At 49.1% G+C, this 23,966-nt stretch overlaps 1 protein-coding gene across 1 annotated transcript in view; it reads left to right on the top strand.

Moving 5' to 3' along the window:
- LOC311098987 (histone-lysine N-methyltransferase 2C-like) overlaps positions 1-23,966 on the top strand; it is a 120,458-nt gene that overhangs the window by 94,741 nt on the left and 1,751 nt on the right. Inside the window, exons 35-59 of the mRNA XM_084139566.1 lie at positions 64-297; positions 547-2,523; positions 2,768-3,078; positions 3,257-4,884; positions 5,033-5,211; positions 5,325-5,388; positions 5,607-5,839; positions 6,160-7,959; positions 8,440-8,643; positions 12,258-12,422; positions 12,753-12,882; positions 13,155-13,302; positions 16,155-16,330; positions 16,793-16,932; positions 17,239-17,572; positions 19,018-19,157; positions 20,272-20,400; positions 20,632-21,174; positions 21,309-21,918; positions 22,174-22,310; positions 22,507-22,649; positions 22,800-22,974; positions 23,126-23,242; positions 23,382-23,455; positions 23,836-23,944. Of these exons, the coding sequence (XP_083995692.1) occupies positions 64-297; positions 547-2,523; positions 2,768-3,078; positions 3,257-4,884; positions 5,033-5,211; positions 5,325-5,388; positions 5,607-5,839; positions 6,160-7,959; positions 8,440-8,643; positions 12,258-12,422; positions 12,753-12,882; positions 13,155-13,302; positions 16,155-16,330; positions 16,793-16,932; positions 17,239-17,572; positions 19,018-19,157; positions 20,272-20,400; positions 20,632-21,174; positions 21,309-21,918; positions 22,174-22,310; positions 22,507-22,649; positions 22,800-22,974; positions 23,126-23,242; positions 23,382-23,455; positions 23,836-23,944 (9,900 nt within the window). The remainder of the gene's footprint in view (positions 1-63; positions 298-546; positions 2,524-2,767; positions 3,079-3,256; positions 4,885-5,032; positions 5,212-5,324; positions 5,389-5,606; positions 5,840-6,159; positions 7,960-8,439; positions 8,644-12,257; positions 12,423-12,752; positions 12,883-13,154; positions 13,303-16,154; positions 16,331-16,792; positions 16,933-17,238; positions 17,573-19,017; positions 19,158-20,271; positions 20,401-20,631; positions 21,175-21,308; positions 21,919-22,173; positions 22,311-22,506; positions 22,650-22,799; positions 22,975-23,125; positions 23,243-23,381; positions 23,456-23,835; positions 23,945-23,966) is intronic.

The raw sequence follows: 23,966 nt of genomic DNA, 5'->3' as shown, positions 1-23,966 counted from the left end.
CAATTATTTATTCTGTGTGTGTCCGCACGTGTGTGTGTGTCTGCGACTGATTTTGCTCTGCAGCAAAAGGCGAGGGACAACCGGGCTGCTCTGCGCATCAACAAGGTCCAGATGTCCAACGAGAGTCTGAAGAGGCAGCAGTCACAGCAGCTGCCGCCTACCCAGCAGCCCCCCGCCTCGCTGCAGCCCCCCGACGAGGTGTTTGACCCCAACATACCACTAGACACAGACTTGCTCTTTAAGGACCCTTTGAAACCCAAAGAGTCAGAGCATGAGCAAGAGTGGAAGTTTAGACAGGTAAGGTTGTATTCAGAGAGGTGAGGTAGTTGCGTGTGCAGGCAGGTTAGTATGCTAGTGTGTGTGAGATGCAACTAGTTGAGATGCAGTTTAGGAAGCCCCCCCCAAAAAAAATAAAAAATAAACAGTAGTTAAATAGACCTTTTTGGTCTTTTGGGATTTAGGGTGCTAAGCAAACATGCATTGCTTGTTCAGGTACTATTTGAAAGACTAAACATGTTTTGCCTTTTCATCCTGTTCCTACAACAGCAAATGAGACAGAAAAGCAGGCAGCAAGCCAAGATCGAAGCCACCCAGAAGCTGGAGCAGGTGAAGAACGAGCAGCTGCAGCAGCAGCAACAGCAGTCAGGCAGCCAGTCAGAGGGAGACGGTAACAACAGCGGCAACCAGAGCCCTTCCTCCCAGCACGGCAGCAACGGCAGCATGTCCCCTATGCAGCACAGCACCGGGGGGAAAGAGGGGTTCATCCGACGTCAACTCTCAGGGACGCCCACCTCGGGGCCCCCTGAAGACGTGTTCCTGCGGCCTCCTCCTCCCCCTCCCTCAGGGGGGTCCTCTCAGCCCCAGTCGCCCCAGGTGTTCTCCCCTGGCTCATCCGGCTCCAGACCCTCCTCTCCCTGGGACCCCTACGCCAAGATGGTGGGGACCCCCAGGCCTCCAACTCTGGGGCCCAGCGCATGTCGCAGGATGTCCATGGAGTCTGGCAAGTCTCCCACCTCTCTGATGGAGCAACAGGACAGAGGGAGGCTCACGTCTCCGGCTCACGAGGCTTTCGGCTCCCCCACGTCTATGAGTAGGGAGATGGATCCCTATGCCAAGCCCCCTGACACCCCCAGGCCTGTTGCTGGGGACATTGACCCCTTCCTGAAGCCTATGTGCCCACCCAGAGTCAACCAGGGTCCCCAGGGAAGACCCCTGATGGGCTCTCCAGTGCGGGGAGACCCTTACTCTAGACCCATGATCCGCCAAGAGGCCTACCAACGGATGGCTCAGAACAGGATGATCCTGTCAGACCCTTACTCCAGACCTCTGTTAGCTCCCATCCCGGGGAGCAACGAGCAGGGCTCAGTCCCTCAGTCTTTGTTCAAGACCCCCATGCCTCCACCCCAGGCCCAGGACCCCTTCAACAGACCAATGCCTCATCCCTCAGACCGGTTCTCTCAGCAGGGAGACCCCTACGCTCAGGCCCCTCTGACCCCACGACCTCATGATAGCTTCACCAGTCCACCGAGGATGGCCCAGCACCATACCCAGGGCCACCCCTTAACCCAGCCCGGCCCATTGGCACCGTTACCCAACCGAAACCCTTATGCCCATGCTCCCTCTACTCCAAGGCCTGACCACTTCACATATGACCCCTTTGCCCAACCCCCAGGACCCTCATCAGACCCCTATGCTCAGATGCCAGGTACCCCTAGACCTATGAATGACCTTATCAACCAACTTCCTAGAAACAAACCATTCTTTGAGTCCGGCTACGCTCGACCTCCAGGCACTCCTCGTCCAAACGACAACTACAGCCAGTCCTCTGACCCTTATTCCCAGCAGCACAACACTCCTCGCCCTGGTATGAACCAGTTCCACCACCCTCACCCACACCCCCAGCCCCCCGGTCAGAGGATGTCCCCCGGGCACTCCATGGACCCCTACACACAGCAACCTGGTACCCCTCGGCCCCACAGGTTCTCAAAGTCCCCAGGCAGCCAAAGACTAGCCCCCATGGATCCCTACGCTAGTCAACCTGGAACACCCAGGCCTTTGAGCGATGACATGTTCTCCCAGACCCCCAGGCCCATGCTGAATGACCCGTATGCCCAGGCTCCAAGCACCCCGCATCCAGGGATGGGGTCTGACAGGCTGGGCAGGCTGCAGGGGCAGAGGCCTGGTCCCATGGGGAACCAGGATCCCTTCTCCCCGCCTCAAAGCGTTAGGCTCCAAGATGCTCCATTTCCACACCCTGGGTCACATACACCAAAGCATAACAGTGGGATGGTCGATGATGGATTCTCTCCGTCGCCATCCAGACGGCCCAACCAGACGCCTATCCATGATCCTTACGAGCAGGCGCCCATGACCCCACGTCCACAGCCAGCAGAGAGACCAGAGATGAAGGAGCAGCAAGGCCAGGACCCTGGAGGACATCTGCAAAACCCCTCCCAGATGCCTGGAACCCCCTCTGAGGTTCAGAGTGTTTCTCTGGCCGACAGTGAGGAGAGACTCAAACAGGTAGGAGGACTGACGCTGTTTAAACTGCTCTTATCTTCATTTAAAGTGTTATCTTTCAGATAAATTTAAACTGTTTCAGTATTCAAGTAAATTAACATTTTTATCCCTTGGAAAGCTTGAAGCCACGGTGATTAATAGCTAATACATTTCTATAACTTTTTTTCAGTCAAATATTCAGTAGAGTTCAGACATGAAACATTCATTTTCTAGTTGGAGGTCTGACAGCTCGTGTTGTTTTATTTAGCGTCAACGCATCCGAGAGCTGATCCTGAAGCAGCAGCAGCAGAGGAGTGCCATCCGCCAGGAGAACGCTGGTATCATGGCCCCTGGCCCTGGGACACCTCGACCCTGGCCGCATGAGGGCCACGGACAACAGGGCGAGATGTTCAGCCGGCCCCCTCCACCCTACCCTGGGCCGGCCCCCATGAGCGGACCAATGAGGTTCCCTGGACCTGGACCCTTCCCAGGGGACCAGCTAGGCCCTTTCCCTAATGAGGGCCAGTTCCCCAGAGGACAGTACCTGGGTGATCCTAATATCAGACATCAGGGGCCAAGGTTTGTAACTGGAATTACTGTCCTTACAGACTTACTAAATAAGACTTTATCTTTTGTATGACTCATGAATTTCTTAGTCTACGAAAAAACAGAGTCACTCTAGATTGAATGTGTCGGAGGAAACTCGTCACTGGAATATGTATTGAAATGTTTATTTTTTCTTCTTTCGATTGCTCAGGTTTGGATTTCCACCTGGTGGGCCGGGACCTCATGGAGGCCAGGAGTTCTTCCCCAGAGGCCCTCACCCCATGCAGGACGTCCACCAGGGGATGAGACGCTCCATGACTGTAGACATGGCCAAGTCCATGGGGGGCAACCCTAACAACCCTATGGGGCTACCCCAGCATTTCCCTCCTAGCGGTGTGCCAATGCAACAGCACAACATCATGGGCCAGCCTTTCATTGAGCTGAGACACAGAGCCCCTGACAGCAGGCTTCGTCTCCCTTTCGGGTCCTCTGCTATGCAAGGGAACAACATGGATCCCAACCTCCAGCCCCAGAGGCCTCCTAGTTTCATGGGAGGGCCTGAATTCCGGTTCCCTCCAAACCAAGGCCCCAGGATGATGATGGATTCAATTGGGGACCAGCAGATAAGCCAAGGCCAGCTGTCATCCAGCATGGAGAACCTCCACCAGCATCAGCAGGCCCAGATGCAAGGGGGAGCCATGCCCAGGCAAGTCCAGCTGATGAGGTCCATGAGCCAGCCTGCTTCGAACGAGACCCAGGGTATATCAGCTCCTTCCATGATGATGCCTCGGCCTTCTGCTGGGAAGAGTGATGGTCAGGGAGGAGTCTCCATGGCTAACAACAACGACGGAGTGGAGGACAAACTGGACACGGTCGAATCGGCCGTCAAAGACCTGGAAGACGTTGAGGTGAAAGACCTAGTCGATGCCGATCTGGACAACCTAAACCTGGATCCGGAAGAAGACGGCAAAGACCTGGACCTAGAGACCAATGACCTGCACCTGGATGACTTCCTGACGTCGGGGAAGTTCGACATCATCGCGTACACGGACCCCGACCTGGACGACGTCAAGAAGGACATGTTCAACGAGGAGCTGGACCTTAGTGACCCCATGGAAGACCACAGCGACACCTCTGACTTCCAGAAGGCCTTGTCTGAGAAGAGGAGCTCTAGCTGTGGTGGTGCTGCATCTTCCTTCTCCAATTTGACATCTGGAATGGGGAAGTCAGAGGGAACGGCCGAGAAGTCTTTCTCGTCAGCTGATGTGAAACAGGAAGTGAGCTGCAGCCAGAGTGCTGCCTCCTCCCTGCCTTTGGAGCAGAAGATCAAAATGGAGGACAAAGACAATCTGTCTCAGACGTCCAATGAGAGGACAGAGCAACAAGTAGACGGAAACACTAACAACCAATCAGGAGTGCTCTCTGACTCCACGCCAGTGCTCTCTAGCTTACTAATCAAGCAGCAACCAGAGGCCTCCACCTGTGACAATCAAGGCAGTGGGAACTCTATGACACAGCCAAACCAAGACACTCAGAATAACTCTGGACTTAGTATGGGATCTCAAACCATGGATCTCACTAACAGGGGAGAAGAAGAAGAAGCATCCATGTCTACCTTTGAGATGGACCAGAGTGGGTTGACCCCGGCTCAGCAGGCCCTGTTGGCCCAGACATTGGGCCAGGCGGGGCCAGGGGGGTACAGACCCCTGCTGCTGGAGGAGCAGCCCCTCCTCCTACAGGACCTGCTGGACCAGGAGAGGCAGGAGCAGCAGCAGCAGAGGCAGATGCAGGCCATGATCAGACAACGCTCCTCTAGTGACTCCTTTTTTCCCAACATCGGTAACTAGACATTTTTCGTTTAGGCTAAATGCTTTATGCCAATTTTGTATGAGTAGTAAACCGTATAAATGTAAGTGATATGCGTAGAGGAATTTGTGTCTTTTGTAATGGGCAAGTTGCTGACCGCACATCTTTTTTTTGTCTGCAGATTTTGACGCCATCACTGACCCTATTATGAAAGCAAAGATGGTTGCTCTGAAAGGCATCAACAAAGTCATGGTTCAAAACAACATGGGAATGACACCGGTTGTCATGAACAGGTTCCAACCTGGTCCTGCGGCACCATGTCCTGAAAGCACCCCTGTTCCTCCACAGACCGTTGGACAGGTAACTGAAACACTTAACCAAGTCAGCTCTCTTAAGTCATCTTTCATACACAAAGCATGCTAGGTAAACACTAATTGTAACAACAATTTATTGTTTGTCAATTTCAAAACCAGGATGGCAAGCTGACATCCTCGGTGACAAGGCCCAATCCTCCCAATTTTGGACCAGGTTTTGACAGTAAGTTCAACTCTGTTAACATTCACAATCGTCAGTAAATGTATATTTTTGATTTATGAGCAATAGTTCAATAATGGTATAAATCTGTAAAAGAAAAAATTCAGTCTCCCCCTCAGATATTTTTGGCTTTATCAGGCTTAGCCCAAAAGGCTTTTGTAATAGATATTTTGATGTACATAAGTACTATGAAAACTCACTGTCTCTTATCTCCCCCTCAGACAATGCTCAGAAGGCTCAGTATGAGGAGTGGCTTCAGGAGACCCAGCAGCTGCTCCAGATGCAGCAGAAGTTTCTGGAGGAAAAGATCGGAGCCCACAGGAAGTCCAAGAAGGCCCTGTGTGCCAAGCAGAGGACGACCAAGAAGGCTGGGAGGGAGTTCCCAGAGGAGGACGCGGAGCAGCTCAAACACGTGACAGAGGAGCAGGGTATGGTGCAGAAACAGCTGGAGCAGGTACATAATGTTGATGAGGACACTTTCATTCTTTCTTTCACTTTCTTCATCAGTACTATACCCCTGTCTTACCCTCACACTAGACTATGCCCTCAATTCAACCCTCAAACTGCCCTTGCTTGGAACTAAGTTTTGAGACCCAAACCAAAATGTATACTTTTTTTCCTTCAGTTGTTCAGACATCCTTTCAAGGCTTCTTGTAATTGTCATAATTATGCATTGAATTAAGTCAGTAAAAATGTTGAATTGTTATTGTCGGTCTTGGCAGCTGTTTGTCCATGTTCTTAGGTAATATATCGTTTTGGTTCTTGTCCTTTCAGATCCGGAAGCAGCAGAAAGAGCACGCTGACCTGATCGAGGAGTATCGAGTGAAGCAGCAGCAGCAGGGTGGCAGTAGCATGCCTCCCACTGTGATGCCAGCAGCAGTGCCAGGGATGCCACCAATACAAGGCGGCCCTGCCGGCATGGTACCAAGCGGGCCTCCAATGAACCACCCACCTATGAACCCCATGGTGCAGCAGGTGCCAATCCATACAGGCCAGCCAAACGCCCCTCCACAACAAATGCCCATGCCCAACGCACCAGCAGGCTGGCATCCTGGCACTCCCATGCCCATGGGAGGACCCAATATGCCCCTTCAGGTTCCCTTGGGGAACCCAGCTCAGCAGCCTCAGCTGCCCATGGGCAACCTACCTCAACAGCCCCCACAGATGCCCCATCAGATGCCTCCCCAAATGCCCCATCAGATGCCTCCCCAAATGCCCCAGCAAGTGCCCATGGAAAACCAGCCTCAACCCGGCGGGGTCAAACCCCCACAGGGCTCCGGTTTGAAGTTTGACGACAACAACCCGTTCAGTGAGGGCTTCCAGGAGAGAGAGCGACGGGAGAGGCTGAGAGAGCAGCAGGAGAGGCAGAGGGTCCAGCTAATGCAGGAAGTAGAACGCCAGCGAGCCCTAAAACAACGCATGGAGATGGAACAGCAAGGCATGCTGGGGCCCGACGGGGGGAACATGGTGCCCTTCTCTCAGATGCCATTCTTCAATGCTGAGCTGCCCCAGGACTTCATGCAGCCACAGAGGCCACAACTACCACAACTGCAGCAGCAGTTAGGACCGATGTTCCCCCTGCAGCAGTCCATGCAGCCAGGGATGGGCTCTCCTCCTGGGGTCTTCATGCAAGGCGGAGACCGGAGGGCCGTAATTGGTAACGGGATGATTCTTCAGGACATGGGACCTGGCTTTGGACCTGATAACATGGTACTACAGGGTAACTTTGCCCAGGGTCCACCCAGACCCCGGAGGTTCAGCGGCCCAGGCATGATGCCACAGATTCCCGGGGAAGGCCCTCCATTTGGGGGCGGCAACTCCACCACGCCCCTGCCTTCCAACTTCCCCGGCTCGGGTCACTCTCTGATCCAGCTCTACTCCAACATCATCCCTGATGAGAATGGCAAGAAGAAGAGGAACAGGAAGAAGAAGACCGACAACGACGACGCAGATTCCGTGAAAACGCCGTCCACGCCGCGCTCTGACCTGACTGCCCCTCTGACGCCCTGCCGGTCAGACACATCCTCCACACCCACCAGGAACAACGCCCACCTCTTCGGGGACCAGGACCTCTCCAGGTCCCCCTTACTGGGCTCCTCCACTTCTACCCCCAGCCATAGCCACTCAGAGCTGGAGAGGCAGCTCTCTGGAGGTCTGGGTGGTGGTGGGCAGCCTGTAGGGATGGGCAGCCTCCCATCAGACATCGCCCTAGCCAGGGCCCAAGCTCTGGAGCAGGAACGCATCCTCAGCAACATCAAGCTGGAGCAGACTGAGAGCACCGAGTGCCACGGACCCAGAGATGGCGCCTACTCCCACATGGGCTCAGGGAAGGGCACAGTGAAGGAGGAGGGTGGAGCTGCAGCACAGATCCCCTCCCACAGCGGGGGAGCGAAAGGGGAATCTGGGGGTAACAACGAGCTCCTCAAACACCTGTTGAAGAACAAGCAGACGCCTCTTAATGGACCAGGGCTTCCCCACCAACGGTCAGACAAGAGCCTGAGGTCTGAGGAAGAGGAGGCGGATGCAGACTGCAAGGCCTTGCTGCTAAGGCAGAGCTCCATGGACAGCAACGGGGTGAGTCAGTCTGGCAGATGAGGCACGGCAGTGGAGGTTGGTGAAGGCTCATTGCAACAGCTGGGATGGAATAAATGGAACGGTTCAGTTCCATTCATTACAATGAGTCTGTCCTCCGATTTCTCCCTCCATCAGCCTCCATTGAGTCACAGTGACCGCTAGCTTGCTATGTAGGTAGAGTCACAGCCAAGCCAAGCAGGCTCTGAGTCTGGTTCAGTGAATCAGTCCGATGGGTTGCTGCCTGTGACAAACTGCTGTGAGTCATAGTAGGAGGCAGTATTTTAGGCTGAGTCATGATTCATGAAATGGTCTCACAGATCTTCTCCTGCAAAAAAATAATGGTGGTGTTGGTGGAAATACCCAATGTCATGTTTTTTTAAATATACATAATTCTGTATTTTTTGTGATTGGCGATAAGAGAGACACTGCTTACCAGTGTCTCTATGACAATTGACAAAGTAATCTTCTACCTTCACCCAGGCGTATTCAGACGGACAGCTCTGTGGCCTCCCAGAGTTCCCAGGACCGCTGCTCACAGGACAGGAGAAGAAGAAAGGCAGGAACAAGAGGAACCCCAAAGGAGGGGAGAGGCCTACCTCTCGCTACAAGAAGAGGAAGAAAGAAGGGGAGGAGAAGCAACTGGTGCACTCCAGCACTGATACACTAATGACCCAGCTCAAACAGGTAGGGAGTAGACCTAAACATAACACTAGGGACTGTGCAGTCCACCACAGACAAAAAGCCAATGATGAAATTTTAAAATGAAAGCTGTTAATGCTCTACACACACTTCAGAGAGTAGACTTCTTCTTACATCAGTAGGCCACATTCAGCATGTTACATTTACTCATCTCACATTAAGGGGAGCTAAATTATCCCTTCAGAGATGTATTTCCTTCCACAGCGCTGTCTTTAACATCGCTGTGATGCATCGACCACAGAGCTAGCTAATTACAGATAGGATTATCCTAGGACGGTGCCCTTGGTGTGTGTATGCTGATACCATTACATGCATCATAGCCACATTACTGCTGTGATTATGGACTAGCAAATGATGCTGCTAGGTTTATGACAGTTATACACCCAGGCATTACTAGTGTGTAAGGTAGGGTCGTACTCTGCGAATGTTGTAGAGCATGAACCTACAGAAATCGGGTCACCGCTTTGATGTTAGCGGAGAACGACAGGGTGTTGTCCAGGGTCACGCCAAGGTTCTTTGCACTCTGGGAGGAGGACACAACGGAGTTGTCAACCATGATGGCGAGATCATGGAGCGGGCAGTCCTTCCCCGGGAGGAAGAGCAGCTCCGTCTTGCCGAGGTTCAGCTTGAGGTGGTGATCCGACATCCACACTGATATGTCTGCCAGACATGCAGAGATGTGATTCGCCACCTGGTTATCAGAAGGGGGAAAGGAGAAGATTAATTGTGTGTCGTCTGCATAGCAATGATAGGAGAGACCATGTGAGGATATGACAGAGCCAAGTGACTTGGTGTATAGAGAGAATAGGAGAGGGCCTAGAACTGAGCCCTGGGGGACACCAGTGGTGAGAGCACGTGGTGCGGAGACAGATTCTCGCCACGCCACCTGGTAGGAGCGACCTGTCAGGTAGGACACAATCCAAGAGTGAGCCGCGCCGGAGATGCCCAACTCGGAGAGGGTGGAGAGGAGGATCTGATGGTTCACAGTATCAAAGGCAGCAGATAGGTCTAGAAGGATGAGAGCAGAGGAGAGAGAGTTAGCTTTAGCAGTGCGGAGAGCCTCCGTGACACAGAGAAGAGCAGTCTCAGTTTAATGACCAGTCTTGAAACCTGACTGGTTTGGATCAAGAAGGTCATTCTGATAGAGAGCAAGAGTTGGCTAAAGACGGCACGCTCAAGAGTTTTGGAGAGAAAAGAAAGAAGGGATACTGGTCTGTAGTTGTTGACATCGGAGGGATCGAGTGTAGGTTTTTTGAGAAGGGGTGCAACTCTCGCTCTCTTGAAGACGGAAGGGACATAGCCAGTGGTCAAGGATGAGTTGATGAGCGAGGTGAGGTGAGGGGAAAGGGTCAAGCGGGCAGGTTGTTGGGCGGCCGGCCGTCACAAGTCGCAAGATTTCATCTGGAGAGAGAGGGGAGAAAGAAGTCAAAGCATAGGGTAGGGCAGTGTGAGCAGGACCAGCGGTGTCATTTGACTTAATAAATGAGGATCGGATGTCGTCAACCTTCTTTTCAAAATGGTTGACGAAGTCCTCCACAGAGAGGGAGGGGGAGGAGGAGGAGGATTCAGCAGGGAGGAGAAGGTGGCAAAGAGCTTCCTAGGGTTAGAGGCAGAGGCTTGAAATTTAGAGTGGTAGAAAGTGGCTTTAGCAGCAGAAACAGAGGAAGAAAATGTATAGAGGAGGGAGTGAAAAGATGACAGGTCGGCAGGGAGTCTAGTTTTCCTCCATTTCCGCTCGGCTGCCCGGAGCCCTGTTCTTGTGAGCTCGCAATGAGTCGTCAAGCCACGGAGCAGGAGTGGAGGACCGAGCCGGCCGGGAGGATAGGGGACATAGAGAGTCAAAAGATGCAGAAAGGGAGGAGAGGAGGGTTGAGGCGGCAGAATCAGGAGATTGGAGGGAGAAGGATTGAGCAGAGGGAAGAGATGATAGGATGGAAGAGGAGAGAGTAGCGGGAGAGAGAGAGCGAAGGTCGCGACGGCGCATTACCATCTGAGTAGGGGCAGAGTGAGTAGTGTTGGAGGAGAGCGTGAGATAAAAGGATACAAAGTAGTGGTCGGAGACTTGGAGGGGAGTTGCAGTGAGATTAGTAGAAGAACAGCATCTAGTAAAGATGAGGTCAAGCGTATTGCCTGCCTTGTGAGTAGGGGGAGACAGTGAGAGGGTGAGGTCAAAAGAAAAGAGGAGAGGAGTGGAAAGAAGGAGGCAGAGAGAAATGAGTCAAAGGTACACGTAGGGAGGTTAAAGTCACCCAGAACTGTGAGGGGTGAGCCATCCTCAGGAAAGGAACTTATCAAGGCGTCAAGCTCATTGATGAACTCTCCAAGGGAACCTGGAGGGCGATAAATGATAAGGATGTTAAGCTTGAATGGGCTAGTGACTGTACAGCATGGAATTCAAATGAGGAGATAGACAGATGGGTCAGGGGAGAAACAGACACATAGTTGACAGGCTACAGAAAAGGCTACACTAATGCAAAGGAGATCGGAATTAAATTAACTAAACATCTGGGGAAACGAGGACTCCCTCACTAACCTTTCACTGAAACACTCAAATACAACTCTTCCAACTTCCACTTTAGAAATTATAATTGCTGTAATCTACAGTAGTTCAATGTTTCCAGGAATAGACTAACTTAGTTTATTCAGCTAGCTAACTTGGTACAGTATTCTTCTGTGAAAACCGCCCAGGGCACCGTACTGTATCCTATGACGCCATAGCTAACTAGCATGCTAGCATCCAATAACACACCGTTTAGCACCAATACTTGGTTACAACAAACTACCAATGGATCATTCATGTCCGTGTCTAGTTCCTTTCATAATGCAGAAGATTAAACGTTGGCTAGCTAGCACAAAGTCAGTCATGCTAGCTACACAAGTGGACTACACATCTCGAATGATCAGAAAGTGAAGCTTACGTTGCAAAATTCTCATTGACTAAAATGATACAGTACTGCTAGCTGGTAATGTTGGCTAGCTAGCAGTGGCTGCGGTGTTGACTGTTTGATAATGTAGCTGGCTAGCTAACCTCGATAGTTTCTCTATACTACACCTTTGTCTTTGATACCAAGACAACTATGTAGCTAGCTAACTTTACACTAATCAAATCGTTCCGTTGAAATGTATTTAGTTGCTACAGTACTGCTAGCTGATATAGTTGGCCAGCTAGCAGTGGCTGCGGTGTTGCTACCCGCTAGCTAGCTAGCTTTAATGGTCCAGGTAGTGGGTTAGCTAGCTAGCCTCGTGCTTCACCGGGCTCAGTCGCATACACTACAAAACGTACCTACAATAACTACCTGGATAAACTACCTACAATCTAAATGCATGGTTTAAGCTTTACTCGACACATATAAAGAAGAAGCCAAGCTTACATCCCCGCTTAGAGGTACACAACCTCACCCCATATCTCCTGCGAGTAAACTTCTTCATTAGTGCATTCAACCCCTCTCCTTTCCTCTCCCCTGGCTGGAACGCTTCCCTAGGTCATTACTGTAAATAAGAATGTTGTCACATTCTCTGTTAAAATATTAAATAAATAAATAAATATGCGTAACCTCCTCTGTTTCTCTCCATCTCCCTTCCTCTCTCTCGTCCTACAGCAGCTGTCCCTTCTGCCCCTCATGGAGCCCCTGATAGGGGTGAACTTTGCCCACTTTGCCCCCTACGGCAGCGGCCAGCTCAACGGTGAGAACCTCCTGTCTGGGACATTCGGCAGCGCCTCTCTGGAAGGTGTCTCCGACTACTACTCCCAGCTCGCCTACAAGGTAAGGACTCACCTCCAACCAGAGTTTATTTTGTTATTTTAAAATCCTGCTCATCTCGTTTTCTTTTTTTTTTAAGAGACAGACTTTGAATGAGCTAGGGAGAGATGGAGGGATCCCACGCAAACATGTACTGCATACTGTATGCGCAGAAGGTGCTGGCACTACCCACTAGACCAGCCCCAGGCACAAGACACTTTAATTAAGATGAAGTTGAATGATGCCTTTGAAGCAGTGACTTGTGGTAGCAAGAGACTGCTATGATATAATATTATAAATTATATCCCCTTTTGTAGTATGGTGACATGTATTCCTTGGCTTGTTTCTTCAAAGCAGAACAATCTGAGCAACCCTCCCACCCCGCCGGCTTCACTCCCTCCGACTCCTCCACCTGTAAACCGTCAGAAGATGATCAACGGCTTTGCCACGACAGAGGAGCTGGCCAGCAAAGATGCTGCCATGGGTGAGCACTGGGGAGGGTTCAGAGGTCACGGGTGACCAGGGGTTATTGGTAGATTAGGTTCCAGCTTGCTGAATCTCTGAAGTAGTTTTTTTAACTTCAAAATAATGTATCATACACAGCATTCTGAAATGTGTTGAGAAGGTTACGCTATTTTGAAAGTTCATAACCTTGCGAAACCCCTATTGAGAAAATGGACTTGAAAGTTTTTGCAACAATTTCCAATTGTAGTGTCATTCTGTTAGGACCAATCTTAATGTTCCTCTTCTATGTAGTATCCAAAGGTCTGGTCCCCAAGCCGCTCCATGTCCCATTCAGGACCGAGGAGGACCTGCTGGCCCGAGCCATCGCTCAGGGACCTAAAACTGTGGACGTGCCAGCCTCCCTCCCCACACCCCCTCACAACAACCAGGAGGAACTCAGGTAAGTAAGGCCTCTGCTCCCATAACAGGGCAATTAGGAGTATGGTTGCAAATTCCAGTAATTTCCCCAAAATTCCCAGGTTTTCCTGAAATCCCGGCTACAAGATTCCCGGAATCAAGAGGGAATTAGCAGAAAATCCGGAATCCTCCTACCAAGTTACCAGAATTTTTCTATCCAAATTAGAATTGATGTCTTTGCTTACTCTTTACATCTTAAAGATGCCATATTACCTTCTAAACCTGTCATTGTGATTACGGTGTATTCTGTAAATACTTGGCCGCACAATGATTTTCCCTACTGGGACAATTAAGATTAATTTGAATTGCACTTTATAGACACTGCAGTGGACACTTTGAATACTAATATTTGTCTAAAAACATGCATTCTTCTTGATCTGGGTACTCAGACTAGGCTGTAGATACATGTACAGTGAGCTCCAAAAGTATTGGGACAGTGACATTTTTGTTGTTGTTTTGGCTCTACTCCAGCACTTTGGATTTGAAATGATACAATGGCTATGAGGTTAAAGTGTATATTCCTAGCAGTCCCATATTTCTAGCACGCAATTATTACATCAAGCTTGTGACTCTCCAAAATTTGTTGGATGCATTTTCTGTTTGTTTTGGTTGTGTTTCAGATTATTTTGTGGCTAATAGAAATGAACGGTAAATAATGTATTGTGACATTTTGGAGTCACTTTTATTGTAAATAAGGAGAGAATATGTTTCTAAACACTTCTACATTAATGTTGTGGATGCTACCATGATTACGAATAGTCCTGAATGAATCGTGAATAATGATGAGTGAGAAAGTTAGCCTCACAAATATCATACCCCCAAGACATGCTAACCTCAAATTTTATCACTCATTATTCACGATTCATTCAGGATTATCCGTAATCATGGTAGCATCCACTGTCCCAATACTTTTGGGACTCACATTATATGATACAAGCTTTCAGACTCCACAACAATTTCTACACAATGTTCTTAGCTTTGGGAAGCCTGATCTAGACAATTTACAGTTTTGAATGCAATTATATTTTTGTGGAAATAGGCTATTTGTCTAAAAACAGGCATGTTCCTCTGTCTGTGTACTCAGACTAGGCTGTAGATATACCATACAATCTTTCACAGACTCCAAAACAATCTCTACACAATGTTCTCAGTTTAGGGAAGCCTGTGATATGCAATTATACACTGCTCAAAAAAATAAAGGGAACACTAAAATAACACATCCTAGATCTGAATGAATGAAATAATCTTATTAAATACTTTTTTCTTTCTTTCTTTTCTCCATGTGCTGACAACAAAATCGCACAAAAATGATCAATGGAAATCAAATGTATCAACCCATGGAGGTCTGGATTTGGAGTCACCCTCAAAATTAAAGTGGAAAACCACACTACAGGCTGATCCAACTTTGATGTAATGTCCTTAAAACAAGTCAAAATTAGGCTCAGTAGTGTGTGTGGCCTCCACGTGCCTGTATGACCTCCCTACAACGTCTAGGCATGCTCCTGATGAGGTGCCGGATGGTCTCCTGAGGGATCTCCTCCCAGACCTGGACTAAAGCATCCGCCAACTCCTGGACAGTCTGGTGCAGCGTGGCGTTGGTGGATGGAGCGAGACATGATGTCCCAGATGTGCTCTATTGGATTCAGGTCTGGGGAACGGGCGGGCCAGTCCATAGCATCAATGCCTTCCTCTTGCAGGAACTGCTGACACACTCCAGCCACATGAGGTCTAGCATTGTCTTGCATTAGGAGGAACCCAGGGCCAACCGCACCAGCATATGGTCTCACAAGGGGTCTGAGGATCTCATCTCGGTACCTAATGGCAGTCAGGCTACCTCTGGCGAGCACAGGCCCCCCAAAGAAATGCCACCCCACACCATGACTGACCCACCGACAAACCGGTCATGCTGGAGGATGTTGCAGGCAGCAGAACGTTTTCCACGGCGTCTCCAGACTCTGTCACGTCTGTCACATGTGCTCAGTGTGAACCTGCTTTCATCTGTGAAGAGCACAGGGCGCCAGTGGCGAATTTGCCAATCTTGGTGTTCTCTGGCAAATGCCAAACGTCCTGCACGGTGTTGGGCTGTAAGCACAACCCCCACCTGTGGACGTCGGGCCCTCATACCACCCTCATGGAGTCTGTTTCTGACCGTTTGAGCAGACACATGCACATTTGTGGCCTGCTGGAGGTCATTTTGCAGGGCTCTGGCAGTGCTCCTCCTTGCACAAAGGCAGAGGTAGCAGTCCTGCTGTTGGGTTGTTGCCCTCCTACGGCCTCCTCCACGTCTCCTGATGTACTGGCCTGTCTCCTGGTAGCGCCTCCATGCTCTGGACACTACGCTGACAGACACAGCAAACCTTCTTGCCACAGCTCGCATTGATGTGCCATCCTGGATGAGCTGCACTACCTGAGCCACTTGTGTGGGTTGTAGACTCCGTCTCATGCTACCACTAGAGTGAAAGCACCGCCAGCATTCAAAAGTGACCAAGACATCAGCCAGGAAGCATAGGAACTGAGAAGTGGTCTGTGGTCACCACCTGCAAAACCACTCCTTTATTGGGGGTGTCTTGCTAATTGCCTATAATTTCCACCTGTTGTCTATTCCATTTGCACAACAGCATGTGAAATGTATTGTCAATCAGTGTTGCTTCCTAAGTGGACAGTTTGATTTCACAGAAGTGTGATTGACTTGGAGTTACATTGTGTTGTTTAAGTGTTCCCTTTATTTTTTTGAGCAGTGTATATTTTTTGAAAAATAGGTTGACCAACAATATTGTTTTGATACATGCTGATGTTAACTAATGTTTCTCTCAACCCCCTCCCTCTCTGTCACAGTAACAGGCTGGGACAGGAGCATTGTAAGGACCGGGACACACCAGATAGTTTTGTCCCCTCCTCGTCCCCAGAAAGTGTGGTTGGCATGGAGATCAGCCGCTACCCAGACCTGTCATTGGTGAAGGAGGAGCCCCTCTCCCCCATCCTCCCCATGCTCCCCACACCCTGGGGGAAAGGTAAATAATTAAAGTTATACTTTATTTTAACAGTTCATAATAAACCATTTATAAGGCATTTACAAAAAGATTGCACACCATTTAGGATTAGGTAAGGATTAGGGTTCAATACTGCTCACTTTAGATTAGGGACTGTGAAAATACTTTATGATATGTAAATGGTTTATAAATGTGGGGGTAATGATTAATAAATGGTTTCCTACGGACCGTTAAAATAATGTGTTACCATAAATGAATATGGCCTTGGTAATTTGTTTAAACTGGTAATAAATGATCAACTGTAAAAAGAGATGTGCCTTTCTCACTATTATCAGCACTCCATCATCAATCAAATTATATTTATAAAGCCCTTTTACATCAACAGCTGTCACAAACTGCTTTACAGTATCAATGAAAGCAGTAAGTATTAATGAAACATCCTTTAAAACATTATTCCGAATGCCTCTATTGGTCTTCCTGTAGGATCAGAGGTTAGGCTGAAGACTGAGCTCAAGACGGAGCCCTCTGGGATGTTCTTCGGCTCCCATTTTGGCCCGCTGTCTAACGACACTAAGCCAGGCCTGCTGTCTGTAGCCATCACCCTGAGACCAGCGGCTGCTGAGGTGAGTATTTCTGTTCTGTTGGCTTCACTTCCTCCAGCTTTCATAGAAAATCAGCATGGAGGAAATGGTCTAGATCCTTTTTTTTTCATGTTTGTTGGTTATTGTTGGTAGTTCATTCCCCTTTTTCTCATAAAAAATGCACCTCAGTCATTTCACTACTGGTCAAATATGTGAGGATTAAAACATCACCAGGCATAATTGTAGGAGCTGAAGCCAATTCTTTGCTCTCTGTCTACTGTACATGTGCCGGTGGCTTGATTGGCAATAGCCGCAACATTAATTTTCATGTTGTGTTTTTGTTCTCAGAACATCACAGGTGTGGTAGCAGCCATCTCAGAACTGCTGTGTGTGAAGATCCCCAGCAGCTATGAGGTCAGCAGCACCCCGGGCCCAGACAGGGGGCCCCTGGCCATGCTCAGCGGCCTGAGGGTGGGTCCCCAGGGAGGCCTGGAGCACCGGCCTGGGGCCCCCATGATGTACCCGGGCCGTGGTGGTGCTGTGGACATCGGGGGCCCTCACCCTCATGGAGACCCAGGCCAGCTCATCAGGCCCGGGGGAGGAGGACCACAACAGAGAATGATGATGCAACAGCAGCTGGGACATCCACAGCAGCACATCCGCTTCCATCCTGACGGACCAGGTGAGAGACTGGGCTACATCCCTGCACCTTATCGCCCCCTTATGTCCAAATACAGACATAACAGGGGAGATGTTGCTGCTCTTGTGTGCTCATCTTGAACTGAAACACTGCTGAAATTCATGTCCATCCAGACCAGTTTGTTTTGTTAGTTATATTATACCTTTATTTAACCAGGAAAAGCTCATTGAGACAGTCTCTTTTGCAAGGGAGACCTAGCCAAGAAGGCAGCAGCAATCAATACAACATACGATTTAAAACATGCACAACAATATGATCCGGCCGACAAGAAACATTTACAATCCTCCTCGTCATTCTTTCCCCCCTCGTTGGCCATTTAAATAATTAGCCCCTTTTAACGATGTTTACAAATGGGCAGTTTCTTCGCCCAGTGAATCATTATCCTTCTGTAAGGGGTCTAAAGGCTATGTGTGTCTGGCCCACCAGGTAATGATGGGCATACGTATTGATCTCACACAACGATACACACAACTAATGAAACTGAGTAATCATCCTTCCTGGGCACGATCGCACTGGTACACACACCCCCACACACACACACCTGCTTAGCGCTGCTGTCAGTGTCAGACCACAGGCCTAATGAATGTGGTCAGTTAGCCTGGACCCGTAGATCAAAAACAGCCAGATAAATGATCAAGTGGACACCTCATCAGTGGGGTAAAGGTATAGGATATTCCTCTCAATTATCTATTGTTAATTGTCGTGGGATCTTATAACAAGGAGGTGTTTATCTTCAAACCAATTGTGCGGTTGATCTAAGACAATTGCATCATGGCCATCTAAGGTCATAAAGTATGAGTGATACCTCACGAAACTAGAACAAAAAAAAGACCCTGATTTTGGGGGATCTTCACTCAATCTAATCCATAGAAGGGTCCTTAGGAGGAAGGATTGTTGACATATATTTGACATTTGGATTTTAAAGCATAATCTTAAAGCATAAATTATTAATTGAAGTTAGAATAATTGTGACATAATGTTTAATATGTACGTGCTACAAAACAAAAGTTGGTGTCATATAAAGCTTTACCGCTTCCTCTGTGATATGAGTAGTATTTTGATTTCAGTAACACATTTCTTACATACATTTATGAATATTAAAAAATATAAACATTAATATTGAAAATATACAATTTTTGATTTGGCTAATTTGTCAATATATTGTTCAACATAATATACTCTACGGACATATTGAAGTTCCAGAGTGGGACAAGAGCTGCTAGGTTTATTACTTCAAATAAATGAGTGGCGCTCTGCTGCCTAAAAATCAGCCGTTTTTAAATGGTTATTTGGTCCAAAACAAGACAGCAGCAGAGCGCCACTCATTTATTTGAAGTAATAAACCTAGCAGCAGTACTGCACTGGCCTGTTATGCATCTAACATAGTTGGAGGAGCTGTGTCACAGAGAGCGGTCTATGTGTTTCAGGTTCAGCTGCAGTCAGAGGCACCCATCAGAAGACCGCCGGCAGCCCAGGCGCCAAGCCCCAGTGGTGCTGCCACTGTAAGGTGGTGGTGCTGGGAAATGGAGTCCGCAAGTCCATCAAAGACCTTCCAGTACACAAACAGGTAACGTACCGCCAGAGCTTTCATGTAGTCAATTACTACGTGTTCATCAGGCTGATCTCATACATTACAAAGACTGTTATCTATTGGTCAACACTGAGCGATACATTGATATTTCGATCTTGCGGTCCACGTTAGATAGTCGTGTCTATATCTATCTAATGGTCCACATGTTCTGTCAACACTGATTGATCAATTACCTTGTTGTGATCTTGCCCAACCAAGCCATGATCTATATGGATTGATTGACTATCTGCTTGGCCAACCAACCAACCCAGTAAAAGCCCTTCTCTCCATCAGTCGCTCAGACCTCACAGGATTGGGGGTGTGCGCGCGCACAGACACACACACATGCTACACACACAAAAGTGCATGCACACAGACACAGACATACACACACATCCGTGCATGTCCGTACACACATGTACTGTAGAGCCTCTAGTTATGCTAATCCCACCATTGGAGTGAAATCCATATCGGTAGCATGCCCTCAGACTAGTCTGGGGAGTTCACAAATGGTTAAATATAATATGCCATTTAGCAGACGCTTTTATCCAAAGCGACTTACAGTCATGCGTGCATACATTTTTACGTATGGGTGGTCCCGGGGATCGAACCCACTACCCTGGCGTTACAAGCGCCATGCTCTACCAATTGAGCTACAAAGGACCCTGATTCATCTGAATATTGGAGCTGTTTGATTATTGAATAACCCCTTTTAGCATTGATAAAGGTGTCATGTGAATTTCTATCTCTAATTCAACCTAATTCTAGCTCTGGGGCCAAAGACCCAAACATACGATTTTATACCTCCTGAACTTGACTCCTCCCACCTTTTTAGGTGGGTTTTCTAAACAGTTTCCGCCTTCCCCCTTGAATGTTTAGTACCGCCCCCTCTGTTAGTGGGTTGACACTACATGATAATTCTAACATTTATACTGTATTTGGGGTGAAATCCTTTAGTCATTATTCTTAAAATCCAAATTAATCTAACAAAAGGTTTCTGTATGAGCATCAATTTTGGCCTTTGATAGCTCATTGAGCTTAAGGAGAAGTGCTTCTCTCCATCTCCCTTGCTACATCTCCTGACATGCCTGGCTTCCCTCCTCTTCTTCAGGAACAAGAAGGATCGTTGCGTTCCGAGAGGAACTTGGTCTTCTGCAGCCACAGCTGCTTCCTCCTCTACTCTGCTTCCTCCTCCTCCTCTTCCTCCTCCTCGCAGGCCAGAACCACTACAGACTCTAAGGTTTGTCCTACTAATAATGTCCTATCAATACCTACCAATTCAAATACATGAGGCACTTTGGTGTGCACAAGAATCAAAGGCACCTAAAGGTGTTGAAGAGTGTATAATATGTCAAGTCAAAGCTGTGTTGAATCCTCTTCTTGCCTCTTCAAAGCTGTACCTAGAATGAATGAATGAATTAATTAATTAATTGAAATGTGCAGGTCATCATTACATTATTGTCTTCTGCAGGACACGGTGGCCCTCCTGTCTCCAGACTCGGACCAGAAAGAGAGCCTGTCTAAAACACAACACCAGTACAGCAACAACATATCCTCTCTGGATGTCCACTGTCTGGCCCAGCTCCAGCTCAAGCAGTCCCCTCCCTCCACCCCACCCATCCCCTTCCCCCCAGCCAGTGACACCACTAAGACCCCTAAGACAGAGGCCAAGTCAGACACCATCAAAGTGACGGTAAAGCTGAAGGCGCGGGGCCCCAGGGCTCACCAGGAGGGCTGGCACCAGGGGAAGAGACACAAGGGTCTCCGCTGGAGGAAGTGGACGGTGCAGGTGGTGGTGCCTAGAGGAAGCTCCCAGCTCCCTGACGAGGACCAGATAGACGAGCTGCTGAGGAAGCTGGGAGCGTCTCTCCGCCCCGGGGCCAGCCTCAGGGACCAGCGCCGCTGCTGCTTCTGTCACCAGCTGGGGGACGGGGTCACCGACGGCCCTGCCCGCCTCCTCAGCCTGGACCTGGACGTGTGGGTGCACCTCAACTGTGCCCTGTGGTCCACCGAGGTAGGTAGCCCAGAGGTTAGAGAGGTGGACTGCTGGTTTTAGATCATTACTACCATTCACTACAATCGTGCCCCTTCTTTTATTAAAGTTATATTGTGTTGTATATCTATTATAAATATTGTATTGTTGTATAGGTGTATGAGACGCAGTCAGGCGCTCTGATCAATGTGGAGCTGGCGCTGAGGCGGGGTTCGGCGGTCCGCTGTGCCTTCTGCCAGCAGATGGGCGCCACCAGCGGCTGCCACCGCCTGCGCTGCACCAACGTCTACCACTTCACCTGCGCCCTGCAGGCACACTGCACCTTCTTCAAGGACAAGACCATGCTTTGCCATGCCCACCGCCCCAGAGGCTCAGGCTCCGCCCACGGTAGCTCTGGCCACGTCCTGGAGCACGAGCTGCGCTGCTTCGCTGTGTTCCGCCGCGTCTACATACAGAGGGACGAGGTGAGGCAGATGGCCAGCGCCGTGCAGCAGCCCGAGCTGGGCTACACCTTCAGAGTGGGCAGCCTGGTGCTCCATACCGTTGGTCAGCTCACCCCGTCCCAGATGGCCGCCTTCCACTCTGCCACAGCCATCTTCCCCGTGGGCTACGAGGCCTGCCGCATCTACTGGAGCATGCGCCACGGCAACCGCCGCTGCCGCTACCTGTGCTCCGTGGAGGAGAGGGAGGAGCAGCCGGAGTTCAGCATCCGCGTCATCGAGCAGGGACACAAGGACCTGATCCTCACTGACTCCACTGCCAAAGGTGGGCTGGGATAGATTTGTCTTAGGCCAGGCTTTAGATTAGGCTTGTCTAGTAAAGGTGGGCTAGCTAGATTGGTTTTATGACATGCTTAGTTAGCCCTGTTATGGCTGTAGCCTCTGCTGTTTATGTATCTGGGTTAGCTTAGACTAGGCTTGTTTCTAGATAATTTTGCCTTTCAGATTCTCTTTTACTACAGTAAATGTTTTCTGTAGGCGTCCCTATAATATATAACCCCTGCTGTTTCCTGTCTATCAGGAGTGTGGGATAAGGTCCTGGGACCGGTGGCTGACAGGAGGACTGAAATAGGAACTCTGAAACTCTTCCCTGTCTATCTGAAAGGAGAGGACCTGTTTGGGCTCACTGTATCTGCAGTCACCAAGATCACTGAATCGGTTTGTATCTGTTTTTAGTTGTATTATATTAAAACATTTATAATAAATTATCAATGTTCAAATTACGCTATAGATGTCTGTAGCTGCCTATTCAGATGAACGACTCTTAAAATACCCATACCATACTGTATTGTAGACACTGAAGTGAGGAGGAGCGTTCCAGTCTCATTTCCCTGTGCTGTTGCTTGTGTTCCAGCTCCCAGGGGTAGAGGCCTGTGACAGGTACACCTTCCGTTACGGCCGTAACCCTCTGATGGAGCTGCCCCTGATCTTTAACCCCTCCGGCAGTGCCCGCGCCATGCCTAAAACCAGCTCCCCATCCACCGCCGTTGTCATAAGGTATTGTGGATGAATTTACATTGATTTAAGTCTGTGGATTTAATGTACTTTGGTTTATCACAAGTTATTTTCTATAACAATATGTAGGCTTTGTTTTGTACTTGTTTTGTTAATTGTACTATGCCCTCCTCCACACACACACACTCCTAGGCGCCAGCCAGTATCCAGCACCACCAATACCTCCTCCAGGTGTCAGAACACAGCCCAGGGGGAGGGAGGTGTACCCCACACCAAGCCACCCACGGTGCACCACAGGTCCTCTCAGTACCGCTGGATGAAGAGTGAGTGGAGGGCCAACGTCTACCTCGCTGCCTCCAAGATCCAGGTGGGTCTACTGGGCATGATCTTCTATGTTCAGCTCTGTAGCATTCCCCTTCTAAAGTAGCAGAGTGAATATGACACTGAAGTATGACAGCATGAGAGTAAGAGGACTTACTGTTGGACGTAGACAAACTTTCTGATTGCTGTGTCCACAGGGCCTGGGTCTGTATGCATCCAGGGACATAGAGAAACACACCATGGTGATCGAGTACAACGGAACCGTCCTCCGCAACGAGGTGGCCATCAGGAAGCAAAGGACTTACAAGTCTCAGGTGCAAATCTTCTTTTTTTTTTTACTCAAGGCTCTACTAATTACTGTGTTGTGGAGAGCGAAGGCTGAATAATACATGTTTGCTGTATTCTCTCATGTAATGATTCCAGTTGGTCTAAGTGGTTACTTTTCCCCCACAGAATCGTGGAGTGTTCATGTTCCGCATCGACAGTGAACATGTCGTTGATTCCAGTCAGACAGGGGGTCTAGCAAGGTAAGCATATTGTTTACATAGGTCAAGTAAAAGTAAGTAGCCTTACTAAGCCGGAACAGCTCGTAGGAGCAGGAGCCCATCTCCTGTTTCTGAAGCATGAGGCAGCTTGATGCAGAAGTACTCCCCCTGGACAGGACGCTAGTCTATCATAGGGCTTTGTTGTATTGTTTACATAGTCACATTCCAACTGATTCACATTCTAATCTTAACTGATTTATTTGTCGCTCAATGTCAGGATGGTGGTGCTATAATTCATTTACAGGGCTCCGTATGTAGCCTCCAGTCTGATTACACAGTATGCACAATGAACCTCTCATTCAAAAATGTAATTACAAATTCCGTCATAATGTGCAATGCTATGTGTTTGTTTTCTTATACAGGTACATCAACCACTCTTGTACCCCGAACTGTGTCGCAGAGGTGGTAACCTTCGAAAGAGGTTATAAAATTATCATCACCTCCAACCGCAGAATCGAGAAAGGAGAGGAGGTGGGTTCTTTTTCCTTTCAAT

The sequence above is a fragment of the Coregonus lavaretus genome (genome assembly GCF_964263955.1).
Source record: "Coregonus lavaretus genome assembly, chromosome: 23".
In the NCBI taxonomy this organism is placed as follows: domain Eukaryota; kingdom Metazoa; phylum Chordata; class Actinopteri; order Salmoniformes; family Salmonidae; genus Coregonus; species Coregonus lavaretus.
The sequence above is the reverse complement of the archived record's forward strand: the minus strand, read 5'-3'. Positions and strand labels throughout refer to the sequence as shown.